This window comes from Ranitomeya variabilis, chromosome 2, assembly GCF_051348905.1.
Source record: "Ranitomeya variabilis isolate aRanVar5 chromosome 2, aRanVar5.hap1, whole genome shotgun sequence".
In the NCBI taxonomy this organism is placed as follows: Eukaryota; Metazoa; Chordata; class Amphibia; order Anura; family Dendrobatidae; genus Ranitomeya; species Ranitomeya variabilis.
In genome coordinates this window covers 24,943,617-24,965,296 of record NC_135233.1, presented here as the reverse complement: position 1 = coordinate 24,965,296, position 21,680 = coordinate 24,943,617, and the positions used below count along the sequence as shown (strand labels likewise).

The window sequence follows — 21,680 nt, the reverse complement described above, 5'->3', positions numbered from 1 at the left end:
AACATTCCCTTAGTCTGTGACCTCCCTCTTATTCCGATTCCCGCCTCTTATAATAACACATGAGGTCAATGTCTGCCACAGAATCAATACATTACTCTCCTGAAATACTCTGTGCTGCTGGGGGCTCTGCTACTTTCCACAATCAATGTGCAGGTAAGACTAACTCTGCCACCTACACCCTTATCTTCACTAACATCGCACCTGTTGTGTGGTCACTGCCTCCCGACAAGATCAACACACTCTTCTCCTGCTGTTGTAATTCCCAGTGATCTGATTGGCTGCAGGATGTTCGGTCCATTTCATATAACAGGTGAAAAATTTGGCTCAGATGGAAAAAAAATCTGCGTCGGTCTCTTGGGCAAAATGTGTCTTCGATCACTTTGGAAGAAGGGAAACAATAAGGTAGAGATTCTGCCTCAGCAATGCTACCACATGGGGCAAAATAACATGCCATATGGTGTCCTTACATTATTGTTTTCTGAAATAATTCTCTTTCGGTGCCACGGGGCTGTAGAGCGTGACGAATAGGCGATTACCCCCGTACCCACGATAAAATCCAGACCAGACTCCATATTTATAAGGTACAGAGAAATATTTACGCCTCACCAGTAATAATATTTGCGGTTTTATGTTCTCGTACGCGGCAGTGTCCGGGACGGGATCGTATTTTCTAACATTATCCCGTTTACATAGTAAATCTGCATTACAAATGGTTTGGCTGAAAGCGCCGAATCCTGCTGAGACCCCGGAGAACATCCGAAAAGTGTATGTATCGCCTGTGAACTCTCCGAGTCCTGAATCTCAAATTCGCTTTTATGATCTGCCGCACGTTCTGTCTCATCGTTCTCCGGTCACGTTTTCAAAAGACAACACGATGCATACAGAGCAGGAGGACGCCTGCGGTAAATAGGCGGGCGGCGCGGGGGTCTCATCCTTGGGATGCAGTAATCTTCCAGAACCTTTACAGAGAAATCCAGGTTACAAGATGTCAGGTCTTCAGGTTGGGTCAACACATCCCGAGGGGGTTGTACAGGATCAGAAAATCACAGCTGCTTCTTTTCTTATTATAAAAACAGCGCCACACCTCTCTGCAGGTTCTTTTTGGTATTGCAGCTTAGCTTCATTCATGCAGCTCAGCTGTACATTATAATGAATGCGGTACCCCATTTCAGCAGAAGTCGTCGCATCCCTTAGATGTGTTACTACTGAGGCCGTCATATATCTTACCAGATGGAAAGTCTTCAGCATTGCCGCAGTTCCCCCGCCACCAACTTTCTGCAGATGGCTGCATAATTGGGTGACTAGGAGCCGAGTTGTGTTTCTGTGCCGAAAAAAAGCAGTGATTAGTCACAGGATTAGTAAGGTTCCATACATGTGTCATCACTGTACGAGTCCAGAATACCCCTTTAATATAAACATCCATCAGTAAAATGAATAGTAAAAGTCCAATGTATGCATCAAAGGAGGGAGGCAGGTGGATCCTTTGCTGTTTGATATTTCCCTTGACTTAGCTGAAGTCTTACAAACCCAGCACCCTTTCACTTCCATTTGTTAAGATATAAGCTGCTAATTGCTTTAAAAGAAAGATACGTGGTCCTCAGGGGTGGGTCCTCTATGTAAATTAGACCAGCCCCTGAGGTTCTCTACTGTCTAGTAAATGTAGTGATTGCATAAATATAATGTATGATCTAAATATCAGATTTTCGAGGATCATTTCCATCAGTGACTGGAGGGTTTGCACTTAAAATATGGCTTTGTCCAAACCAAAAGCGTAACATAGCAGTGACAGTGAGCATAAGCCCTAATGGAAATTTGCCATCCTTCTCCTTCCTAATATTTTGCACTGTTTTTATGTTAGTGTTATATGTTCTGCCCCCTACTGGCCACCTGACAAATCCACAACCCCCCATCAGCTTATTCATCTCAGGAGTAAATACATTTTGTTTTACCAACCCGTCATCATAATCTGTCCTCACACCTCTTATTAATTTGGTTACGCCTTTGAATTCTCTCCGGTTCTTGTACTGCTGCCCAAAACTGGACAGATTAAAGAAAATGTGGTCATCTCAGAACTCTATGAGGAAGTAAAACTTTATTCTCTAGAAGCCATGCTTTTCCGACCACAGGACAATAACATGTTCGCTTTAGATGCAGCAGACTGACACTGAGTGCTATCATTTACTGTATTTTTCAGACTATAAAACACACTTTTTCCACCCAAATTTGGGAGGAAGATGGGGATGCGTCTTATAGTCTGAAAAAAAAGGGGGAGGTGGCGGAGTGGGGTCACAGGAGGAAGGGTCACTGCTGTAGGAAGCTGGCGACGGCCAGAGTGGGGTGATGCTCTGGACACTGGCCTGGAAGTTGGGAGTGTACTGGCGGTGCAAGGAAGGAGCCATTAATCTCCTGGCGGTGGGCTTCAAGAAAATGTCAGCAGATTGTGGTAGGAGCTGAGTCCCCGCTGCGGACATTCATCTCCTGGCGATGGGACAAGATCTCAATCTGCGCATGCGCCGCCTCTGGTGCCAATTTCTTGAAGCCCACCACCGGTTTGAGTCTGCTCCTGCCTCGCACCGCCGACATTTTCCTTAAGCCCACCACCAGGAGATCAATGGCTCCTGCCTCACACGGCAGTGACATACCTTCCCCCCAGTCCATCGCCCCACTCCAGTGGTGACCCTGCTACTGCCTCCTGTGACCCCTCTCCACCGCCACCACTAAGCTAACTTTGGACTATAAGACAGACTCCAGTTTTCACGTAAAAAATATTTTTTTTCCCTATTTTCATACTCTGAATTTGGCGTGAGTCTTATGGTCTGAAAATTAAGATACTTTATCAACAATCCTTTTCCCCCTACATTTTCCCTAATGATTAATATTTTCACTCTTTCTTTAAATGTATCTTCTCAGTGACCACATTTATTTTATCTAAGCAGGTTTGATACGGTCTCGAGTGAGAGGAGCAGAGCTTGCGAAGGCCAGAGTGCTCACCTTCCTAGACAGTCACTGTGAAGTCAATAAGGACTGGCTCCCTCCACTGCTGAAAAGAGTGAAAGAGGTGAGAAATTCCCTGGACTGAGGGGAAGAACAATGGAAATGAATTGCAAAAATGTAAAAAAAAAAAAAAAAAAAAAGTAGTTAACTACTAAAAAATGAGGAGGATGCAGATATTTACTATATATGTATTTATGTTATGTACTCAGGAGCCGACTCGTGTTGTGAGTCCTGTGATCGACATCATCAACTTGGACACATTTGCATATATTGCTGCATCTTCTGATCTCAGAGGAGGTAAGAGACATGTCACAAATTTCTGAATGCTACTTTTTTCCATTGGTGCAGTATTATAGTAGTTATATTCTTGTACATAGGAACAGTATTATAGTAGTTATATTCTTGTACAGAGGAGCAGTATTATAGTAGTTATATTCTTGTACATAGGAGCAGTATTATAGTAGTTATATTCTTGTACATAGGGGCAGTATTATAGTAGTTATATTCTTGTACCTAGGGACAGTATTATAGTAGTTATATTCCTGTACATAGGAGCAGTATTATAGTAGTTATATTCTTGTACATAGGAGCAGTATTATAGTAGTTATATTCTTGTACATAGGAGCAGTATTATAGTAGTTATATTCTTGTACAGAGGAGCAGTATTATAGTAGTTATATTCATGTGCATAGGGGCAGTATTATAGTAGTTATATTCTTGTACATAGGAGCAGTATTATAGTAGTTATATTCTTGTACATAGGGGCAGTATTATAGTAGTTATATTCATGTGCATAGGGGCAGTATTATAGTAGTTATATTCTTGTATATATGGGCAGTACTATAGTAGTTATATTCTTGTACATAGGAGCAGTATTATAGTAGTTATATTCTTGTACATAGAGGCAGTATTATAGTAGTTATATTCTTGTACAGAGGAGCAGTATTATAGTAGTTATATTCATGTGCATAGGGGCAGTATTATAGTAGTTATATTCTTGTACATAGGAGCAGTATTATAGTAGTTATATTCTTGTATATAGGGGCAGTATTATAGTAGTTATATTCTTGTACATAGGAGCAGTATTATAGTAGTTGTATTCTTGTACATAGGGGCAGTATTATAGTAGTTATATTCTTGTATATAGGAGCAGTATTATAGTAGTTATATTCCTGTACATAGGGGCAGTATTATAGTAGTTATGTTCCTGTACATAGGACCAGTATTATAGTAGTTATATTCTTGTACCTAGGAGCAGTATTATAGTAGTTATATTCTTGTACAGAGGAGCAGTATTATAGTAGTTATATTCATGTGCATAGGGGCAGTATTATAGTAGTTATATTCTTGTACATAGGAGCAGTATTATAGTAGTTATATTCTTGTATATAGGGGCAGTATTATAGTAGTTATATTCTTGTACATAGGAGCAGTATTATAGTAGTTGTATTCTTGTACATAGGGGCAGTATTATAGTAGTTATATTCTTGTATATAGGAGCAGTATTATAGTAGTTATATTCCTGTACATAGGGGCAGTATTATAGTAGTTATGTTCCTGTACATAGGACCAGTATTATAGTAGTTATATTCTTGTGCATAGGAGCAGTATTATAGTAGTTATATTCTTGTACATAGGGGCAGTATTATAGTAGTTATATTCTTGTGCATAGGAGCAGTATTATAGTAGTTATATTCTTGTACATAGGAGCAGTACTATAGTAGTTATATTCTTGTGCATAGGAGCAGTATCATAGTAGTTATATTCTTGTACATTGGGGCAGTATTATAGTAGTTATATTCTTGTATATAGGAGCAGAGTATTATGGTAGTAATATTCTTGCACATAGGGGCAGTATTATACAGTAGTACTTATATTCTTGTACATGGGGCAGTATTATAGTAGTTATATTCTTGTATATAGGGGCAGTATTATAGTAGTTATATTCTTGTACATGGGGCAGTATTATAGTAGTTATATTCTTGTATATAGGGGGCAGTATTATAGTAGTTATATTCTTGTACATAGGAGCAGTATTATAGTAGTTATATTCTTGTACATGTTTAGTTTGGTGTTTTATTGACACTGGCCTGTTGTCATAGGAGGCTGAGTATAATGTGCACTTTACCTCTGTCACCTTCTCCTTCTCGTTGTCCATATGGATCAGTGCTATGTGGGGACAGCCAGGACTTTGTGATCTGCACAGTTCCCCCAAATCAGTCAGGGTCTGTTGCTGCCTAACTGCTTCATTGGAGTGATATTTTTGGTATAAAGTTTCTCCTTCCAGTCTGGAATAGTCGTTATTTTTACGTTTTATTCGACATTACATGCTTCATTTCCCTCTGTGCGCGGGGTCTCGGGAGCATTCCATGGAGTACGTGTGGAGGGATTACAGATGAGCAGGACGCACTGTCTTACCTTCCACCCGAGCAGATGTTTCCTCCACCGCAGATCCAGACCCATTCAGGAAATCTGCGCCTAATGTGGAAAACAAGCTGCCGGCGGATTACAATTTACGTTAGTAGCAGAGAGGAGTCACGGATAGAAGGCATTGTAATTAATGCCCATGGGGCTTCCGTGCTGTTATATTATCCGTGCATAAACCTATGTGCTTACCGAATAACATATGCGGCTACCTCACCGGGAGGGCAGAGAAGAGCGCTGCAGACAGTCGGCCTCCGTAATCATTGCATGTCTAATACAAGGGACCTTCTACTTGTAGAAATGAGGTGATGTCATCCTATGACATCATCATTCAAGGACTAAATGGTAATAATTCTCATAGGTGAATGGGGTCGTGTTGAGTAATCAGGTCAGACAAAAATCCGCAAATCATTATTACTGACTTTGCTTTGTTATCATGAAAACAAGTTAGAAAAATTCACACATTCAGACCCCCGAACTCATTCAAACGTCAAACATGGACCCCTAATATTAATTTAGACCCTCACCACCCAAAAAAACCCATAAAATTAATCCAAACCCCAAATCAGCTCAAAAAATGTATTCAGACACCAGACCTTAAAATTAGTTTAGCCCTCTAAAATTTATCATACGTTAAACCACCCAATACATTTATGTACACCCCAGGCCAACCCCTTATTTTTATTCAGACTTTATACCGGGTCCCTAATATTCATCAGACCATAGACCAGTCCCTAAAAGTTAAAGCAGAGTCCTAACCAGAACTGATTATTCTGTGTTTTTGTTTTTTTTCATACATTCGCTATAAGGTTCAAGAGATATGAGCCTTTTTATTTGGTGCTAATTTTTATGGCCTTTACAAAGGGGGTGTGTCTCACAGGATCCTCTGGGGCGTGTCTTTAGAATGCTCGGCATAATTACCCTGGAGGCCACGCCCCCTCTTTATAATTGTGTGGTGGATTGAAAAAAAAAAGAAACATGAATAATAAGGGGAGTAGCAGGAATAAAACAGAAGCATAAACTGGCCGTTATTGACCTGGTGACAGGTCCTCTATTAGTTGTCTACTGCTTCACCCCTAGGTCCCTTTCACCTTTCCAATAGCCTAAAAGGTAAAAAATTGGCTTGTTGGCGCAGAAGTGTTTTATGAGAGTTCTCTAGGAATATGCATCTTATTACTAATGTTTTATTTTTTTAGATACAAGACTATTTCCTTGGTTTAGATGGCTGGAAAGAAATTAGAAAAACGCATCTGCTGCCAGAAATAAACAGCGCCACTCTTTTATATGGCCATTGTCTGGTATTGCAGCTCAGTTCTATTCACTTCTATGGGACTGACCTGCAGTACCAGATAAAGCCAATTAAACAGAGTGGCGCTGTTTTTGAAAAAAAAAAAAAAAATCTGCTACATTTTCTATATCTATTTACATATACATAATTTACTTTTTTTTTTTTTTATTAGGCTTTGACTGGAGTTTGCACTTTAAATGGGAGCAGCTCACTACGGAACAAAAAGCTAAAAGATTGGACCCCACAGAACCAATAAAGTAAGTATAATAACCAAAACACATAAAAAAAATGACAACACCCATATCAGTCGTGGGCCGGGATCAGCTGCAGAAAAAGGATTCTCCTAAGGCCCCCAATTTCATACAGAGACTATAAAAAGTTTTCCTGTTAAATTCTGTACATTGTTGACAAAAATGTATAAGACTGATCGACGATGAAAAACGTCCTGCTGTTTGCGGTATGTAAGGAGCGGGCTCAGGAGATAGCTCTAATCTCAGCTGATTAACTGCTTAGATGCAATAGTGAATAACGACTGCAGCATCTAAGCGGTTGGAGCTTCATCGGCGGTCAGAAAAATGACAATATAAGTGTTTACAGTGTACAGTATTGTACAAGCGATCACAGGTTCAAGTCTCTAAGGAAGACTGATAAAAATAATAATCCAAAATAAAATAAATTAACTACTTCCGCGCTGCCCATAGACTTTAAGCATCCAGGCGGTCCACACTTCACTCTGCACTGATGTTAAAATGTCAGTGCAGAGTTATCTGCTTGCACAAGACCATGCAGCAAGGAGTCAGCAGTCAGACACAGCCAGACTCCTCATAGTGAAGGCAGAGATGGTTTACTAGCTTTTCTGCCTTCCCTATCGCTATATACACAATAATTTACAAGTTCTGTGTATTCAGTTATTGAAATCGCTGTCAGCATTTCTTCCTCCAGACCAACGGTCATGTGATCGCAGTGCGGGAGCAGGACCTGCTGAATTCTAGGAGACCCAGTCACTTCTGCTATGCAGGCACAAGGCTGACTTTCCCCTGTAACCGGGACTGATATACTTTTCTAGTTACAGGGGATATCAGCAATAGAAAGAATTTATTAACATGTCAAAATGCCCCCCACAAAAATATTTTAAGTCCTTATGTGGGGCACAGTAAGTAAAATAAATGAAAAATGTGTAAAAAAGCAAGAAAATAAGTAAATAATAAAACAGGACTAAAAAAAAGTTCAACTTTGCAGCGGCTTGTTGAAAAAAAAAGTTGAATATACAAAAATAATTTTTCTGGAGAGCTGAATGAAATTTAAAATGTTTTTAGTGGTCCTTTGTGGTTGTAAAAAAAATACATTTTAAAAAGTGAAAAATAGAAACACATTTTGCATTTTTCTTTACATTTTTCCCTTCTATTAGTATAGAAAAATATATAAAAATTACATAAAAGTCAAACCAAATTTAGCATAAAAATTTATTTCAATATGCAAACAAGAAAACATTTTAAAAGCATATTTACAAAAAAAAAAAGCAAAACATTATCATGAAGGGTAAAAATGGTCCCATCCCGAGTTTAAAAAAATAAGGCAGGAAAATTGTACCAGTATAAAACGTATGAAAAAGTTATGGTTCACAGAAAACGATGACACAAAGCTAAATTTTTATTACTAACTTTCAAATTAAATTTAACCGCAATAAAAAACACACAAAAACTTTATACACAGTGATGTGAAAAAATGTTTGCCTCCTTCCTGATGTCTTATTTTTTTGCTTGTTTGTCACTTAAATGTTTCAGATCAATAAACAAATGTAAATATTAGACAAAGATAACACAAGGAAACACTAAATTTAGTTTTTAAATGAAGGTTTTTATTATTAAGGGAAAAAGAAATCCAAACCTGCAGGGCCCTGTGTGAAAAAGTTATTGCCCCCTCCCGCTTAAAACATAAATTAACTGTGGTTGCTCACATGTTTAGGAAGCTGAGTTCAATTTCTCTAGCCACACCCAGGTCTGATTACTGCCACACCTGTTCTCAATCAGGAAATCACTTAAATAGGACCTGCCTGACAAAGTGAAGTGGGCCACAAGGTCCTCAAAAGCTAGACATCATGCCGAGATCCAAAGAAATTCTGGAACAAATGAGAAACAAAGTAATTGAGATCTATCAGTCTGGAAAAAGGATATAAAGCCATTTCTAAAGCTTTGGGACTCAAGTGAACCACAGTCAGAGCCATTAGCCACAAATGGCAAAAACATGGAACAGTGGCGAACCTTCCCAGAAGTGACCGGCCGACCAAAGACCAAAATTACCCCAAGAACGCAGTGACGACTCAACCAAGAGGTCACAAAAGACCCCACAGCAATATCCAAAGAACTGCAGGCCTCTCTTGCCTCAGTTAATATCAGTGTTCATGACTCCACCATAAGAAAGGGACTGGGCAAAAATGGCCTGAATGGCAGTGTTCCAAGACGAAAACCACTGCTGAACAATAAGAATATAAATGCTTGTCTCAGTTTTTCCAGGAAACATCTTGAAGATCCCCAAGACTTCTGGGAGAATACTCTGTGGACTGACGAGGCAAGAGTTGAGCTTTTTGGAAGGTGTTTGTCCCATTACATCTGGCGTAGAAGTAATGCAGCATTTCAGAAAAGGAACATCATACCAACAGTAAAATATGGTGGTGGTAGTGTGATGTCTGAGGCTATTTTGCTGCTTCTCCACCTGAAAGACTTGCTGTGGTAAATGGAACCATGAATTCTGCTGTCTACCAAAAAATCCAGAAGGAGAATGTCCAGCCATCTGTTCTTGACCTCAAGCTGAAGATCACTTGGGTTATGCAGCAGGACAATGGTCCAAAACACACAAGCAAGTCCTCCTCTGAATGGCTTAATAAAAACAAAATTAAGACTTTGGAGTGGCCTAGTCAAAGTCCTGACCTTAATCCAATTGAGATGTTGTAGTATGACCTTTTCAAAAGGCGGTTCATGCTCGGAAACCCTCCAATGTAGCCGAATAACAACTATTCTGCAAAAATGAGTGTCCAAAATTCCTCCAGAGCGTTGTGAAAGACTCATTGCCAGTTATTGCAAACGCTTGAATGCATTTGTTGCTGCTAAGGGCGGCCCCACCAGTTATTAGGTTTAGGGGCAATAACTTTTTCACACAGGACCCTGGAAGTTTGGATTTTATTTTTTCCTTAATAATAAAGACTTTAATTTATAAACTGCATTTTGTGTTTCATTGTGTTAACTTTGTCTAATATTTACATTTGTTTGGTGATTTGAAACATTTAAGTGTAACTAACGTGCAAAAGAATAGGAAATCAGGAAGGGGGCAAACACTTTTTCACATCACTGTATTTGGTATCGTTAGAATTGTACTGATCCACATAATAATGTTATCAGGGTATTTATTCTTCACCATGAACACTATTAAAAGAATGAAATCCCCCAAAAACATTGGTGGAATAACTTTTTCTTTATTTTACCTTTAATTTAGTTTACCTTTTCTACATTTTACAAACAAAACGTTTTTTTTTCTACTGTTTTTCAGTATATTATTCTATAAATTAAATGGTGAAATTGGAAAATACAATTCATCCCACAAAAATCAAGCAACCATGCAGCTATGTCTCTGGAAATAAGGTTATAAAAAATATTGTGGCTCTTGGAAGGCGGGGAAAACACAAAAGAGGTTCTTAAAGGGGTTGTCTTGTGTGGACTTTTATTTCTATATAATAACAATTGAGTTTTTACGCTTTGACTCCATCATTGCTTCTCCGCCGCTGCTCCGGTGTTTGTTCATTGTCTGCAGCAGTGACTTCAGGTCTACAGCAATCTTAACCACTGCAGCCAATCACTGATACTCTAAGGCTCTGCTGCTGGAGATGGCACAAGCTGATTGGCTGCAGTGCTGTATACATGATGTCATCACTGCAACTGGTGAATAAAGATCTGAGCAGCGGCAGAGAGGAAGCGCTGGATCCTAGGGGTAAAAACTCAGTTTATCATTTTATACTCTGGAATAATAAAAGTCAAAAGAGGACAATTAATGATTACAAAATAAAGAGAAATAAGTGGGCAGGTAGCACGGTGGGGTGAGAATATGAGAATTCCCCATTTTAGCCTGACATTGTGCCCCCCATGTGTTCTGTGCAGGACCCCCGTCATCGCTGGGGGACTCTTCGTCATAGACAAGTCTTGGTTCAATCACTTGGGGAAGTACGACACCGCCATGGACATCTGGGGAGGAGAGAATTTTGGTAAGTGAAACAATAAAAATAAAATAATATGAAAATAAATAAATAAAATCGTTTAATAAAAAAAAATTAAAGTAGAAAAATGTCCATGGACCTGATAATGAAAGGGTCGGAATACTGGGGAAGATTCCATTGTGGTTACTAAGTAACTGGTGACTGCTACAGACACGGATACACCGAACATTCGGTTTCCTGGGATCAGTTTAGTTGCTAAGATTCTTATATTTTTTGCAAATTTTCGCCATCAGGGAATTAACAGGAAAATCATCAAAGTAGAAATGATAATTTCTGTGCATGAGCTTTTTTCTGAGCGTTCCTAATACAAATGGCGCCCGGTGACTGGGGGAGATTATGGGACTCGGGGAAGGGTAGGACGGCCTCTTCTAGGGTTGGGGGAATATGGTGATCGCTCAAATACAACATATAGGGGGAGGATTTATTACTCTCCAAGCATCGGTTTATTTTGCCATAAAATTGCGCCTTTTCTTTTCTGTTTTTATTCGGCGCTCCTGGCGCTTTTTCTAAAATAAAAAAAAAAAGTGAAAAGGCCAAAAGAGAAGTGCTAAAAATCTCTGATATTCTGTTACAGCAAGAGATGATATCCCCGTCATAGTGCTGAAATAATAGTCACCATAGAAGAGGCCCATACACTGCCCATATAACGGAACCATAGAAGAGAATAATAATGGCTTGTACAGGTAAAAGGACGGCAACATATAACACTCAGACCACAGCCGCATAATACACCCGAATTTGTAACCTCCCCCCACCATAGAGGACAGCCAAACACTGCCCAAATAACTGCACCATAAAAAAGAATGAAATTACAGGAACACGTAATGGGGAGATCATGAAAACATTCCGTGCCCGAATAACAGCAAAATAAAGTGCCCAAATATCCGGACCACACGAGTCTCAAGAAACATCGACTTGTGCAAATAAAAGAAACTAATACTGAAAAATAGCAACCAGCAAAAAGAGCGCCACGCCGTGCCCATATAAAAGCAACATAACACATAACAAAAATAATAGCAACATATAACAAACACCTGCACAACGTAGTGCCCAAATATTAGACAGAGCCCAAATAACAGCTATGTACTCCTGCCAAATAAAACCGCTATACAGTGCCCGTAAAAAAATAATAATACACACGCATGCAGAAGTGACAGCAACATATATTAACACGCAAATAGAAGCATCATATCCATCCATAAACCTGCAGAATAATAGCGCCATACAGTAACCATATAAGACCATCATAAAAAATAATAACGATATACGCTACCAAAGTGACAGCAACATATCACACTCAAATAGCGGCACTGTATATTGTCCAAGTATTAGGATCTCAATAGACAGTAGGAACAACACCACACAGTGCAGCATACAGCACACCCGGCAAAAAATGGCGCCACACAGTGCCCATAAATAATAATGGCATACACTGCTAGAATGACTGTCTGTGAATGTGTCCCTAGTGGGTGTGACTGAGAATACAACATTGTGAGCCCCACTGGGGATAGGGACTAATGTTGTGGCGCAGCGCTGCGGTATATGTTGGTGCTATATTGTGCACTAAGCTGTAGTCCTACTGACAAACTAATGAGGTCGGTTTCCCTTTATGTGGAGGATGGTGTGACCCCCGGTGATTGCCCCCCGCAGCTCATTGTGCCTCCTGCGCAGTAATCACAGAAGTGAAGATGTAAGACGACTCCGGTACCATAAAGATGAATTATTAACCCCTCATTCTACAACTCGGGAAGCGCCAGTAACTAGATGAGAGATCCCAGAGAAGACTACACTGTGTTCCAAATTATTATGCAAATTGGATTTAAGTGTGATAAAGATTTAATTGTTTTGTTTTTCAAATAAACTCGTGGATGGTTTTGTGTCTCAGGGCTCAATGGATCACTGAAATCAATCTTAAACACATGTGATAATTAGTTTTCCAGGTGATTCTAATTAAAGGAAAACTACTTAAAAATGATGTTCCACATTATTATGCAGGTCACAGTTTTCAAGTAACATGGGAAAGAAAAAGGATCTCTCTGCTGCCGAAAAGCATGAAATAGTGCAATGCCTTGGTGAAGGGATGAAAACATTAGAAATTTCCCGAAAACTTAAGCGTGATCATCGTACTGTTAAGAGATTTGTGGCTGTATCTGAGCACAGATGTGTTTGTGCTGATAAAGGCATAATGAGGAAGGTTTCTGCCAGGCAAGGTCATCGGATTAAGAGAGCAGATGCTATAAAGCCATTACAAACCAGCAAACAGATATTTGAAGCTGCTGGTGCGTCTGGAGTCCCTCGAACCTCAAGGTGTAGGCTCCTTCAAAGGCTTGCTGTGGTGCATAAACCTACTATTCAGCCACCCCTAAACAGTGTTCACAAGCAGAAACGGTTGTATTGGGCCCAGACATACATGAAGACTAATTTCCAAACAGTCTTGTTTACTGATGAGTGTCGACAACCCTGGATGGTCCAGATGGATGGAGTAGTGGATGGTTGGTGGATGGCCACCATGTCCCAACAAGGCTGCGACGTCAGCAAGGAGGTGGAGGAGTCATGTTTTGGGCTGGAATCATGGGGAAACAGCTGGTAGGGTCCTTTAAGGTTCCTGAAGGTGTGAAAATGACCTCTGCAAAGTATAGAGAGTTTCTGACTGACAACTTTCCTCCATGGTATAAAAAGCAGAAACGTGCCTTCAGGAGCAAAATCATCTTCATGCTGACAATGCACCATCTCATGCTGCAAAGAATACCTCTGAGTCATTGGCTGCTATGAGCATAAAAGGAGATAAACTCATGGTGTGGCCACCATCTTCCCCTGACCTCAACCCTATAGAGAACCTGTGGAGGATCATCAAGCAAAAGATCTATGAGGGTGGGAGGCCGTTCACATGCAAACAGCAGCTCTGGGAGGCAAAGAAATACAAGCAGAAACTCTCCAAAAACTCACAGGTTCAATGGAGGCAAGAATTGTGAAGGTGATATCAAAGGAGGGTCCTATGTTAACATGTAGCTTGGCCTGTTAGGATGTTTTGGCGTTAAATAGCTTTTTTGTTCAGTGAATGTGACCTCCTAATGCTGCAAATTCCACAAATGAACATTTTCAGTTCTTTAAAACATATCAAATGTCTACTGTGCCTAATAATTTGGAACAGTGCGGTGAGTTTTTATTCATTTTGGAGATTATACTGTTATCATTGGGAGGTTTCTTCAATAAAATTCGATGTATAATCTAACGGGTGATGACTTTTATTAGACTGACTGTCATTTGCACCGACCATTTAGGAAAATCTGATAAAAATGTAATTTGCATAATAATTTGGAACATGGTGTAGAGAGTAGAGAAATCTCGAAAGCGGAAATCGATGCAATGACTTCTTATTTTAGGTTTCAATTAGTCAATATCCTCCCTGGGGGTCCGGCACGCAGATATCACTGCTACACAGAACAATGACCACTGTTACATTGTACAGGTATCACCCCCAGCATCCAAGGTTGGTGCGGACTACTCCCCATCTTCAGTATCGGGGGGCTTCACAGCAGCAGAGGTGTACTGGAGACTGCTGCCCCCACTAGGAGGAGCACAGTGGTATCTGTGGGACTGTGCATACAGTGAGCTCCCCCTAGTGGTGGCCACAGGCAGCTGGAATTTTAATTTTATGGTTATTAAGACAAGCTCTCCGCTGGCCCTCATGGGTTCAGGGCCCCTACTCCATGGTGAGGCAATAGCATGAGTTTATGGGAATGTTACGTAGTTGCCAACAATCCTGGCTTTGCAGGAACTGTCCTGATTATTCAGATCCAGCCTTCACAAAATTGGAGATGGCCCGGAGAAAAGAAACAGTCAGATCTCACCCAGAAATGGGCAGTCCTGCTTGGAGAGCGGGTGATCCTGTGCAACTGGGACAGGGACCTAACTGGCAGCTGCAATGTTGGAAGATCTGAGTCCAGAAGATGGGAACCACTCAGGCAGTGGGATCTGGAGAATAAGCAGGCGGCGAGGGGCTCTCCCCAGCTCCATCTTGTTACCTGCATAAATGATGATGAGTAAAGGAGAAACTTTTTTTTTATTGAATCTGTTTAAGTTTTTCATTAAAGGGTTTTTTAAAAAAAAAAGGAATTTAACCCCTATCCATCGCATAGAGGAGAACTTGCTGATTGCGGAGAGTCCGATCACCGAGAACCCCAGTGATTCCAAGAGCTGTGCTCCACACCCCACCATGAATGGAGCGGAGGTGCGCATGCTTAGTGGCCGTTCTATTATAGGACTGATGGTAAAAGCTGAGTGCTGTACTCCGCAGTCCTGTCCTGAATGGAGCGGAGGTGCGCATGCTTAGTGTCCGTTCTATTATAGGACTGACGGAAAAAGCCGAGCGCTGTGCTCCGCAGCCTGTCCTGAATGGAGCGGAGGTGCGCATGCTCAGTGTCCGTTCTATTATAGGACTGATGGGAAAAGATGAGCGCTGTACTCCGCAGTAATGTCCTGAATGGGCTGAGATACGCATGCTCACCATCCTCTCCATTCATTGTCTATGGGACTGCACAGTACAGCGCCCGTTTCTTTCCGCCAGTCCCATACAGATGAACGGAGTGGACTCCGAACATGCGCTGCTCCACTCCATCCAGGGGGCTAATCTTGGGATTGCTGGGGATCTCTATGGATAGGGCATTTCTTGATTTTTGGGGAATTTTTCTTCGGGACCTGATCTCCGCCTGTAATGCCGCCTGTTCCCAAGGACAAGTCTAGGGTGTCTGCTTCCATGACGAGGCTTTCTCCTTGCTCCCGTGTTGCAGGTGAGATGCCTCTTTTCGTCTGTCTCTGGCAGATAGCTCGTCTAATCCCCTCGGCGGCCTCCTCCTTGTGATTAGTGCCAGGTCCTGTTATCTCCGCTCTCCGCTTCCCATCTCGCTGCCTCACAATCTGCACTAACCGCCATGTCCATAATTCTAGAACCAGGCTGACGTCCTGTCCCCGCTTCTCACACCAAATCTCCCGCTGCGCTTCTCACTTAATTCTGTATTACTTACAAAGTTCTCTATTTCTCCTCTAAACAGATTTTTTGTACTTTTTTTTTTTTTCAATGTTCTTAAAGGGATTTTCTTCCTTGTTCCAGCTGTTTTATTTGGATGTGTTACCTATAAAAACTAAAGCTGATCCCAGCAATCATTCCTAATATTCAAGAGCAGCCAGCAGATAGTGTGCAAATTCTCTGCACTGCCCCCGCAGGGGAAAAGAAGTATTACACGGTGCCCAAAGGAAGTGGTGGAACATAACCGGTCCTCCAGAAAGAAACAAGTCACGCTCTGGATAATTTTTTTTTTACTTTCCCACCTTGGGTGTAGCTTATACCCCTAAAGATTGGACTATGGACTATTTTAGACTTTATTGATCATTTTTTACCAAGTAATAACTTCTTTTTAAACGTTAAAGTTCCCCATTTGGAATAAAAAAAGTATACTCCCCTCCTGTGGTGGACAGATGGTTCACTGTGACCCTGACGCCCGTGGACACGCATACCATAAATCGCCATAGAAAGAAGCTCATGTTCCATTTAATACTTTATCCATGACTCTCTCATAAGAAGCTTAAAGTGAACCTCCGCCCCTTACCATGATGCTGTGCTGATTAATTTCTCATCGGAGCTCCCTCTTTCTGGCACAAAGCTCCAAATCCCCTTTTAGACAGTTATATTATCACATGCAGCTCCTTGCAGTCACCACCAGAGGGAGCTCAGGAGCTTACTGCATTCTGTCCTATGTCTTCCATTTGCTCCTGAGCTCCCTCTAGTGGTGGCTGTAGACTATTGCTTTTCGGTACAAACACTGATATATTCAGGATGCCATTTGAGCCTGGTGATCAGTGTATGTCTTTGCAAATGCCTATTTTTGGATTTGTATGCTTTGACTTATTATCCCACACCCTGATTCTGACCTCAGGCCTACAAACTACTTCTATTTCTTGACTACTATTTCTGAAACTTCTAGTTCTTCTCTCCTTGTTGAGACCCCTTGGGTATATCCCAGCATACTTTCTTCCTGCTGCCACCCGGTGGCTGCTTTGGGTACTGCCCCTCAGTGTATCCAGAGCTGAACTGGATACATTGTTTCACTCCTTGGTCACATGATCTGATACATTATTTCATTCTTTGTCCATGCAGGGGATTTGGAACTTTGTATCAGACATTAAATTAGCGATGCTGTGGATTAGATCCCATTTAGGAGCAGTTATTTGTTTTTTAGACGGCGGCGGTACCTTGGTAATTCCTCGTAGGTACTTTGTTAGTTACAGGACATCTCCAGCCTATTAATTTGACACGGCCTTGATTGAGTTCAATGGGATTGTGAGTTTCCTCTGTAAATGGACGACACTTGCCATATTAAGTAGCCTATTTGTGTATCACATTTTGCCCGGGCTTACAGATTTAATGAGATGGAGCTGAAGGAAAACTCAATACCCGTCTGCATCTGTCTGGGGAATGTGACAAGAGCACAAATACAAATGGAATTACTTAGAAACAGAACCGTGTCTGGTGTCAGGAGGAGAAGCCTTGCATGACTGAGCCAGAACAAGCCCGGAGTTTAGACGCTGACACTTTCTATTATCCGGCACAATCGAGGAGCAGACAGCAGCGCTCCGGCTGGTAGCATCGCCGCAGAGGCTTCCGGAGAGCCGTGATAGACGCCGCCATATTCATCCCCCAAACCGATCCACTAGATCAATGTCATCTGAGTAAAGGCATTAATAATGGGAAGAATTGCAAAAAAAAAAACCCAAGTTAATGCCCCATAAATACTCAGACTTCACGGTTCAGCTAATTTACACAGAGGAAGAATCTATTTAATTCAGAAAGGAAACAATAGATATTTCTGCGCAGAAAATAAGTATTTCTAATTACTAATGGAGGCAAAGGTGCAGTCAGTGTTTTGGGCTGTCATAACTCTTCAGGAGGAATTTATTTAGAAAAACTTTTATTCCTCAGAAAAAAAAAAATGATTAAACAAACATAAACGGAGTCAAAAATCATCACATTATTAGGCTGGCGTCACACTAGGCGTATGAAAATATGGTCCGTTTTTTACGGCCGTAAAACGCAGAAATGTTCCCAAAATAGTGATCCATATGTCATCCGTAGGCAGGGTGTGTCAGCGTATTTTGCGCATGTAAACCTCCGTATGTAATCCGTATGGCATCCGTACTGCGAGATTTTCCCGCAGGCTTGAAAAACGGACATCTAATGGATCCATGGGCTGAAATATTCATGAAAACAGTCTATATATATATATATATATTTAATACAGCGCTAGATAGCAGAAAAGCCGCTAATTCAATTGCCGGCTTTGCATTTCTCCTTCCCAAACCCGACATGATATGAGACATGATTACATACAGTAAACCATCTCATATCCCTTTTTTTTTTTTGCATATTCCACACTAATAATGTTAGTAGTGTGAATGTGCAAAATGTGGGCGCTGTAGCTTGTAAAATAAAGGGTTAAATGGCGGAAAAAATTGGTGTGGGCTCCCGCGCAATTTTCTCCGCCAGAGTGGTAAAGCCAGTGACTGAGGGCAGATATTAATAGCCTAGAGAGGGTCCATGGTTATTGCCCCCCCCCCCCCCCGGCTACAAACATCTGCCCCCAGCCACCCCAGAAAAGGCACATCTGGAAGATGCACCTATTCTGGCACTTGGCCACTCTCTTCCCACTCCCTGTAGCGGTGGGATATGGGGTAATGAAGGGTTAATGTCACCTTGCTATTGTAAGGTGGCATTAAGCCAGATTAATAATGGAGAGGTGTCAATTCTGACACCTATCCATTATTAATCCAATAGTACGAAATGGTTAATAAAACACACACACATTATTTACAAGTATTTTAATGAAATAAAGACACAGGTTGTTGTAATATTTTATTATACTGGTAATCCACCTGAAGACCCTCGTTCTGTAACAAAGGAAAAATAAAAACTCAACAATATCTCATACCTTCCGTCACTCAGATCAAGCCCCACAAAGTAAATCCATCTGAAGGGGTTAAATCATTTTACAGCCAGGAGCTGTGCTAAAGCAGTGCTTGTGCCTGTAAAAACCCCCAGGAATGAATGGATTGCAGGAGAATGACCTGTAGTTACCTTGAGTTGCGGTGATGCGCCCTCTGCTGGATGTCCTCATGAACTGGAGCCTGGTAAAAGTTCCCACGCTCGAGTTCATACGAGGACATCCAGCAGAGGGCGCCTCACCGCAACTCAAGGTAACTACAGGTCATTCCCCTGCAATCCATTCATTCCTGGGGGTTTTTACAGGCACAAGCACTGCTTTAGCACAGCTCCTGGCTGTAAAATGATTTAACCCCTTCAGATGGATTTACTTTGTGGGACTTGATCTGAGTGACGGAAGGTATGAGATATTGTTGAGTTTTTATTTTTCCTTTGTTACAGAATGAGGGTCTTCAGGTGGATTACCAGTATAATAAAATATTACAACAACATGTGTCTTTATTTCATTAAAGGACTTTGTAATAATGTGTGTGTTTGATTAACCATTTCGTACTATTGGAATTGACGCCTCTCCATTATTAATCTGGCTTAATGTCACCTTACAATAGCAAGGTGACATTAACCCTTCATTACCCCATATCCCACCGCTACACGGGAGTGGGAAGAGAGTGGCCAAGTGCCAGAATAGGCGCATCTTCCAGATGTGCCTTTTCTGGGGTGGCTGGGGGCAGATGTTTTTAGCCAGGGGGGGCCAATAACCATGGACCCTCTCTAGGCTATTAATATCTGCCCTCAGTCACTGGCTTTACCACTCTGGCGGAGAAAATTGCGCGGGAGCCCACACCAATTTTTTCTGCGATTTAACCCTTTATTTTACAAGCTACAGCGCCCAAATTTTGCACATACACACTACTAACATTAGTAGTGTGGAATATGCAAAAAAAAAGGGGATATGAGATGGTTTACTGTATGTAATCATGTCTCATATCATGTCGGGTTTGTGAAGGAGAAATGAAAAGCCGGCAATTGAATTACCGGCTTTTCTATAGAACATCGCTGCGTATTTTTCGCAAGTCACACTGCTGGTCCGTGTGTAATCCGTATTTTTCTTGCCCCCATAGACTTTCATTGGCGATTTTTTTGCGCAATATGGTGACAAACGCAGCATGCTGCGATTTTCTACGGCCGTACAAGACCGTATAATACGGATCCGTAAAATACGGCTGATAGGAGCTGGGACATAGAGAATCATTGGGCCGTGTGTTATGCGTATTTTACGGGTGTATTTTCTGCTCTCATACGTCCGTAAAACTCGCCAGTGTGACGCTGGCCTAATTCCCATTCCTTTCCTTATATCATAACCCCATCCCTGTCATATGTAGCCATGTCCTCATTCACATCATAACATGAAGGACAGGTCACTGCTTCCCACAAAATCAACACATTCCACTCATTACATACTCTGCACTGCACTACCTTGATCCTTTCACTCTCAGACTATGATTTCCCTCTTGTTCCCATTCCTCCCTATACATCCCAACACTGCGCCTATCACATGCAGCCCTGTCATCATTCACACATAATATGATTGGAAAGGTCACTTTCCTCAACAAAAGAAACACACTCCTCTCATTAAATACTTTATCCTGCTCTGGGACCATGATATTCCCTCTCTCAGACTATGATTTCCATCTCATTCCCCTTCTTATTTCTTATATTGTAAGTCTTTCCCTGTCATATGAAGCAGTATCCTCATTCACATCATCACATGAGTGCACAGGTCACTTTCTTTCACAAACTCAACACACTCCTTTCATTAAATACTCTGTATTGCTGAGAGACCCTGATTCTTCCTCTCGGACTATAATTTCCATCTCTTGCTCCTGGTATTGCAAGACTGCCCATGTCACATGCCACCATGCGCTCATTCACATCATCACATGAGTGCACTGGTCACTTTCTCCCACAAAATCAACACCCCCCCTTATTACATACTATGTATTGCTACATGACCCTGAAACTTCCTCTCTCAGAGGCCGGGATCACACATACGCGAGATACGGCCGAGTCTCGCAGGTGAAAACCCAGCTCTGGCGCCGGCACTCCGGAGCGGAGCGTGCAGCTCCATGTATTGCTGTGCGGCTGCACACTCCGCTCCGGAGTGCCGGCGCCAGAGCTGGGTTTTCACCTCCGAGACTCGGCCGTATCTCGCGTATGTGTGATCCCAGCCACTATGATTTCCCTCTCATTCCCATTCCTCTCCTTATATTGTAAGCCTGTTCCCGTCATATTTGGCGGCGGCGTCATTCACATTATCGCATGAATGGACAGGTCACTTTCACCCACAAACTCAACACACTCCTCTCATTAAATACTCTGTACTGCTGTGGTACCCTGATATTTCCTTTTTCAGACTATGATTTCCCTCTCATTTTCCTCGCCTTCGAACACTGCCCCTGTCACATGCAGTCCTGTCCTCAGACACATAATCCCATAAGTAGACAGGTCACTTTCTCCCACAAAATCATCCTCCTCCACTTCTGCTGCTGTCATCATTCCACTAATCTAATTAAATACATTCTGTGGTATTCCATTCATTTCTGTGCCAGAAATTGCCCGGGAAGGTTCCTTTGCAGATGTCAGCAGATCTCAGGCCTGATCACGTGGCTCGGTGGGTAATACGTTATTCTTGCCGGCCAGCTGTCAGCAGCCACCAG

The 21,680-nt window shown here is 41.6% G+C and overlaps 1 protein-coding gene across 1 annotated transcript in view; it reads left to right on the top strand.

Moving 5' to 3' along the window:
• Positions 1–21,680, top strand: part of GALNT14 (polypeptide N-acetylgalactosaminyltransferase 14) — a 460,225-nt gene that overhangs the window by 377,848 nt on the left and 60,697 nt on the right. Inside the window, exons 6-9 of the mRNA XM_077282130.1 lie at positions 2,937–3,058; positions 3,204–3,291; positions 6,879–6,963; positions 10,855–10,958. Of these exons, the coding sequence (XP_077138245.1) occupies positions 2,937–3,058; positions 3,204–3,291; positions 6,879–6,963; positions 10,855–10,958 (399 nt within the window). The remainder of the gene's footprint in view (positions 1–2,936; positions 3,059–3,203; positions 3,292–6,878; positions 6,964–10,854; positions 10,959–21,680) is intronic.